The sequence below is a fragment of the Betta splendens genome, chromosome 19 (genome assembly GCF_900634795.4).
Source record: "Betta splendens chromosome 19, fBetSpl5.4, whole genome shotgun sequence".
Taxonomy (NCBI): domain Eukaryota; kingdom Metazoa; phylum Chordata; class Actinopteri; order Anabantiformes; family Osphronemidae; genus Betta; species Betta splendens.
In genome coordinates, this window is record NC_040898.2 from 7,519,771 (window position 1) to 7,527,153 (window position 7,383).

General features: G+C 46.1%; 1 protein-coding gene across 9 annotated transcripts in view; it reads left to right on the forward strand.

The window, feature by feature from the left end:
- LOC114858710 (NACHT, LRR and PYD domains-containing protein 12-like) overlaps positions 1–7,383 on the forward strand; it is a 351,989-nt gene that overhangs the window by 103,542 nt on the left and 241,064 nt on the right. Inside the window, exons 2-4 of one of the 9 annotated variants that reach the window (XM_055504724.1) lie at positions 909–1,666; positions 4,345–4,862; positions 5,558–5,628. The exons of the other annotated variants lie outside the window; for them this stretch is intronic. Coding sequence (XP_055360699.1) covers positions 4,795–4,862; positions 5,558–5,628 — 139 coding nt within the window. The 5' untranslated portion in view covers positions 909–1,666; positions 4,345–4,794. The remainder of the gene's footprint in view (positions 1–908; positions 1,667–4,344; positions 4,863–5,557; positions 5,629–7,383) is intronic. 9 annotated transcript variants of the gene reach the window in all.

Here is a 7,383-nt window from a genome sequence, read left to right on the forward strand (position 1 = left end):
TGTAAAAGAGACTGTTTAAACTCTCACTTCTGCATCATCGTGTCTTGTTTTAAAAGGAAGGAACACCAAGCTTCGAAGACAAGATGCATTCAGTTTTACGGACTTAGGTCTGGAGGGGAGTCAGAGACCGGGTTTAAAACACAAACACTGCCAGTCAAAAGGAACATCACATGTTAAACTTGATGTACGACAGGACACAAGACATTACTGTGATGAAGAGGCTTTCTGTGGTAGCTCGACATACAAAGCACAGATCCCCATTGATATTTAACTCATTGATAACGTCACTGTCCACTGAGGGTGACTTACACAACACATTGTAAACACACGCAAACACATCACTAATTCAATTGCACCAAACTTATAACACTAATCAACTCCTATCTTTACCTCTAATGTTAGGAACACGGAAACTTATTTTTCCAATGAGCCTCAACTGCTTAAGGCGGGTCTAAGCTTCTGGACTGCTACAATATGTTAGATAAAGTGTACAAATGCATTACATGGACTACAGGTTTAACACTTGGTCAGTAAGAATACAGTTCTGACATTAAATAATACCACAAATCCTATAAAAATAAATAGATTTGTTTTACACCTATGACATATCACAATTTTACATGGATAAAAATACAAATAATGAGCTGATTATAGATGGGTTTATGTACAGAGATGAGGCCAACTGCCTATTTCCTGCCGCTGAGGTTCAAACCTTGATTTTGGAGGTGTATTGACATAATATTTAGTTTATTGACTTTTTACTTTCTTTTTAAACTTTACTTAGACAAATGATAATACCTAATTACCATATGTAGATGTAGGGCAGTGTTCCCGAACGGCCAAAAGTTGCCGCTGTTGCACCATGTCACTGCAGATTTTAAGTTTGTTTCTCGGCCTGTCCCTCCCAGGACGCTGTAGTTTTGTTTCCATTTGCGCGCTGGTGGCCATATTGGCTCATATTACGCTGCGCTGCAACACAGGTAAGCAGTGAGCATGGCTGCTCAAAGCATCCATGAATATCAATGCTAATAACGCCCATCTGGCTTATTTGTTTATGGGTATTAATAACTAATGTGCAATATCATAGTTTTGGTTAAAATTGAGTGACAGTTGTCTGTGTTTTTGTACTTTTATAACATTTGGAGGATGTGGCATGTGTAGCCGTTTTCTGTTAAGTTATTGATTTGAAATATTATTTTTGGTCTAACTTCTTCACTAAAAGTGCTAACTTAATCTGAGAGTACAAGCTTTAAATTGAGATTATTATGTTTTGGTTTTATTTATATGTTATGCTGATATTACGCTGCGCTGCAACACAGGCTAAATAAACGACGGCCGAGTCTGAACCGCATCCAGAACCTTGTGTCCGCTCCCTTCCTTCTCCCACCATCACCACCTGCTCCTCTCCTTCCCCCATTCACACCATCTAACACAACGCAGAGCACTGGTCAGGGGCAGTAGTGGACAGAGGAAGAGAACGTGTGGGTTACATCTTTGGTGCCGTGACCCGGATGTGGTTCGCAGAGAGCTTCGGCAGCAACGTTGGACACCTGAGTCTGTGGTTCGAGAGCAAGTGAACTGTTCCTGGTGCAGCTGGCCTACTCGGAATGCACTTTGCTGCATGGGGAAGAAAGCTTCAGCTGTATCTTTGAAACTACCGATTACTGTGAGTTTACAATTTGAGTGTATATGCTGTGACAGAATAATTTGATTATTTGAGAGAGATTTGAACCAGCTCTTATTTCGGTGTATTCATTCTGCTATATTTGGATTTGTGCAGTGTGTGTATAGAGGATTATTAATAGTGCCCTATCATAATATTTAGTCACGTTATTGCTTGAATGTTTTTTTTATTTTTTATTTTCTGTCCTACGCCGCAATTTAGACAAAAGCAGAATTAGTAGTTCAATAAGTGGTTATATTTACTGCAAGTACAATATAGTTATTGTAAATACCAACATATTTCATGAACAGTTTTGAGGGTTTGTTATTGGGGTTAGAAGAAGGCTCTGCAATGGCATCCAGCACACAGTTACCCACTCCAACTGGCTACAAACACGACCCGAAGAGAGCAGAACAGTACCCCTTAAGTGAGGAGGTGATGAACACACAACCGGTGGTGAGACACAGGCTGACTAACCGCAGCACAAAGCCCCTGGATCCCCTGTTCCATCACTCTCCCCCACACGGCGAAGCACACCAGCAGCTCCATGGCCCACAACTCACCCCACCACCTTCCAGGCTCTCATCCTATGGTAACCAGCACACCGCTCCAGCCACCCCTTGGACTTTGGGACCCCCCCTTGCCCCACTCGGAGCACACCCCATCGATGCCCCAGGAGAGCCGGCCACTGGATCATTCAGTGATAATATCAATGCCCCAGCCGGCAGGGCACACCATGACAGGTTGTGCACCCCAGCCTCCTTCACGTCTCCCACAACACTTTGAGTCAAAGCCGACAACCCAGCCGCAGTCCCTCCCAAGCCACCCAACAGCCCCCCTTTATCCAGCATATCCCTTCAACCCAACCTCACATAGCTACATTAGTCACCTACAGTCCCCTTCAGGCTTTAGGCCCTCCCCTACAAATATTTACACCCCACCAGCACCTGTATCCTACCTCTCAAACCCTGTGAGTAGGGGAGCGTTCCCCGGACTCCCGCCCGCCCCCAACACAAGCAGCAGCATCTACGCTCCCCCAAATCCGGCAACTGTGGCTCTTCCAACCCCCACTCCTACCCAGACACCGGCATATGACCACACGCCTGTACTCCACCCCCCGCCCACCACGTACCCTGGTGCTGCACACCCCATGCCCCTCCCCCGTTCCTCTGCACCCCACATGCAACAGTACGCACCTGACGTGCACCTTAAGAACACTTCCTCAGTCATGGCTAACCCCAGTCCCCAACCGATGTCTCATGGAGGGCTTAGGCAGACCCATCAGGTTAAGAATATACAGGTGTTCACGGGCAATGTCGACAGTAAGCTGCTTATAGACGATTGGATAAGGGACATGCAGTATCTCCTGGAGGCAATAGAGTTACCCGTGCACATGCGCTTCTCCACCGTTGTGAGGCACCTGAGTGGTGAAGCCAGAAAACTGGTCCTGAATCTGTCCCTCGATGAACAGACCCCAGAAAGAGCTTTTGAGGAGTTGAAGGCAGAGTATGGTGACACACGGGGCTCCCTGGATCCACTCGCAGACTTTTATGAGTGTTCACAGCGACCGGGAGAGTCGGCCTGTTCATATGCTATAGCCCTGGAAGCCACACTACGTGAGGTGGAAGAAAGTCAGCGTGGAGGCCGGCCATTCCCTGATCGGGATAGCAAGCTAACCAGGCAGTTCTTGAGAGGTCTCCATGATGAGGAAATGTATGCGAGGATCTCACCGATGAAGCCCAGGCTCTTAAGCTTTCGCGAGCTGCAGACTGAGCTTCGTAACCTGGCAAGAGAGACTAGAAAGTTCCACACACAGCCCAAACCAAAGAAGACATATGAACAGGTACATGTTACACCAGACACCAACACACACGGGAAAACCGAAAAGGCTAAGCATGCTTCGGACCTGGCAGAGCTGACCGCAGTCATCAAAAGGCTAGCCACCAACCAGGAGGAACAGATGGCAAAGCTGTCACACCTTGAGGCAAGGCTAAACACCCCCACCTCCAGCACCTCCACCCCTGTGGCAGCCACCACCGGAAAAGAGCAACCAGAGTCCAAGAGTTACATGCCACCGATGTGGGAAGCAGGGACACATAGCTCGAGTCTGCAGAGCGATGGTTCCTAAACCGTCCTCAGATTGGATTCCGCCGCAGGGTCAACCAGTTCCCCCAGCGGAGGGCGGCGCAGATCACCCAGCTCATCCTTTAAAACGCCTAGAGCCCATGGTAGCAGGGGTAACCATGGGCAAGCAGCTAGACCCCCCACAGCACAAACAAACAAAGAGCGACGCTGAGTGTAAGACTCCCTTAGTGGGTCCCAGAAATGAAGGGGAAGTAGAGGTCAATAGAGTGAGGTGCAAGGCCCTCATCGACTCCGGCTCGCAGATAACCAGTATCACCCACAGCTACTGGCGAGGCCACCCCACACTTTGCAAACGGAAGCTGCAGTCCTCTAACATTCCAATTGAGGGTGCGGGGGGGCAGGCTGTGCGTTATTATGGTGTCCTGAGTATAAAACTGAGAGTGGTGGGAAAGGAATTCCAGAATGTGCCAGCGTTTGTTGTTCCAGATTCTGACTATCGCTCCACCGTACCACTGCTGATAGGAACCAATGTAATTCGGGCCTTCAGAACCCACCTCCTTTTAGCTAATGGTGAGCATGAACACTTCCTTCACCAGGTAAAAGACAGCAACCCAGAGTGGTATGCAGCTTTACAGGAAGTGGGGGATGAAACACAAAGGGACCTGAGGGATAAAGTGGGCCCTGCAGTGTATGTTGGACGCACAATTTGCATTCCTGGGGGCCAAGAAATGGATTTGATGTGCAACATACACTGCATTATGGAACATTCTACGCAACATTTTGAGGTGAATATACCCACATAACTATTTTGTCAACAATTGCAACTGATGACACACAGAGAAATGATTTGTTGGGTCTCAGTTTTTCTGACTGATCCAAAGTGTAAAACGTCCTGATGATCTGCAGTAGTTTGTGTTTAGAACCACAGAAATAACTTTAATCAGAGAAAAGAGCCGTGACTGATGTAATATAAATGAAAACATGTGTTTGCAGAGTCCAGAAACCAGAGACAAAGAGCAGAACCTCCAGGACCCAGCTGTCTGTCTATGAAGAGTGACCGGTCCAGACATGAGCCTATTAACTTCAGTAATGAACCTGGAGCCTCAGAAACAAAGTAAGAGACAGTTTCTACTGTTAACTGACCTGATGGAGGATAAAGACAAAATGTTGTGTTCATAGATTTCTACTGATGATGCTGAGACTGGTTCAGACTAAGAAATACAGACTTTTTTGTAAATCACTTAACTTTACACATGCTCAAAATTACCAAACATTTAATCATATAAAGGATTTTAACTTTTTTAGCAAAAAACACAGGCTACTAAATACTAGACTGATTAGATTTTGTTGTTTAATCATTCTTAACCTTCACATTGATTTGAATGATATTATAATCGTATTGTTTGTTATGTTATGCTAAGTCACAGACTGTCACAAACCGGCTTAGATGAATGTGACAAGAGGGAGGACACATAGATTCAAGGGTTCAGATCAGTGTGCATGCAGTACTTGGATGCCAGTGATGTATAAATGAGTGCCTGGGAGTCAGCAACAGGCACATGGTGTGTGCAGCAGGCGAGCCAGGAGAAGAGAGAGAGCGAGGAGAGGACTGCAGGGCCTTTAATACAGCTCCACCTCCAGCACAGGTGTGCTGCATTGATGCCATGACAGCTCCACCCCTTTGTTCCTGCAAAACAAAACACACACATACCCAACACAAACCGATACACAGGCGGAGGCTGTCACACAGACACATCACTGATTAGGTGGTGATGTAGGTGTTACATCATGTAAGTGTTTCTCTATCAGGTCCCATCAGAGACAAAGATCTGCTGGACCTGGACCTGGACCTGGACCTGGACCTGGACCTGGACCTGGACCCAGCTGTGTGTCCTTCAAGAGCGACTGGTCAAAAGATGATGTTTTCATTAATTTCAAAGACCAACCTGCATCAGAGTCAGAGTGAGTTGTTGTCACTTTGAATCATTCTGAACAATCTGATGTAAACTTTCCCTGATGATAAACATTGGTGTTGTTTCCGTTTCGTGATCTGGTTGATTTGTATTTGAACTGTTGATGTGAAGGAGAAGTTTTCTTCAACTCTGATCCTTGATCAAATCTCCACCCAGCAGTAGCTAAAGCTCTGATCCTGTAGAGGGTCTCTGTTTGTCCCCAGTGTCTGCACCAGAGCCGAGCCGATGTCCAACAATAAATGAATGTAGGAAGTAGTTAAATGTTTCTAGTTCAACATACTCCCACTGGGAACTGCCCAGTACAACCAGTCTGATCCCAGCAGACTCCTTGTTCCAACACTTCAGCCTTGTTTAGTGAGGGAGGAGGAGATATATGTTGTTCAGAGCTGAGACTGAAGCTACTCACAGTAAACCTTCACCACTACAGGGAGTCTCTGACTCACTGCTCACATTTAACATCACTTCATGGACCTTTACCTTGTGTGTGTCTCTGTGTGGACTCATTCTTCATGGTTCCTCCACAGAGTGGACCAGCAGAACTCAGAGGTTCCCAGTGCTCAGTCTGTCCAGCAGCACCAAACACATCTGAACTCCATATTTATGGTCTGTACATGTACACTAGTACTGTTCATCTGTTGTGTTCAATCATCTCCATGCTGCACTTTTTAGACCAGTGGATTGTCAGTGTGTCCAACGTGGATTTGATGTTTGGCTCCATGGTTTCAGTTGGATCAGGTAATTCATTTAGTTTCTGTTCCAGCTGCTGGAGGAAAACATTGTCACGTTTGTGAAGAAGGAGCTGAAGAAGATCCAGAAGGTTCTGAGTCCAGATTACCCAGAATGGTTAGAGAGTCAGAGGGAGGATGAGGAGGAGTTGGATGGTGAGGATGAAGAGCAGAGGAGGAGCAGCAGAGACGCATTTCTGAAGATCACAGTGAACTTCCTGAGGAGGATGAAGCAGGAGGAGGTGGCTGACTGTCTGCAGAGTAAGAGGGTTTATCTCAACATTTAACATCAGAGACACAATCACACATTTACTGATGCGTTGGAGGTTAAGTTGGTTAAATGTGGAGCAGAATTTAATAATCAGATACAGCAAAGTTCTTCTCTTCACTAGTTCTAGTGTTTCAGGCTGTTTCATTATGTTCATTAACACAAAGACTTGAATCAATGAACCAGACATTTGTTGACTCCTCAGACTTTGTCTTCTTTGTGTTTTGTTGGATCCAGACGTGATGTTTCCCATCACATATTACCAGCAGATGCTTCAATCAAACCTCCAAGACCAGTTTGTGTGTGTCAAACCAGGCTGGTCAAAAGACGACCAACATCTGGATGACATCTACACAGAGCTGTACATCACAGCTGGGGTGGATTTCACACATCAACACACAGCATGAGGTCCAACAGCTTGAGACGACACAGCAGAAGCAAAGATCAGCAGAGGAGCCAGTGAAGCCCAGTGACCTGTTCAAACATCCCCCTGGTAAATACAGACGCATCAGAACAGTGTTGACCAATGGAATCGCTGGGATTGGAAAACAGTCCTTGTGAAACAAGATTTGTGTTGGGCTGAGCCCAACAACGGTCAATCAAGACATGTGCCATATGATTTCCCCCCATTACACTTCCGTCAGCTAAGGAATCGAACTTCAAAAGGGA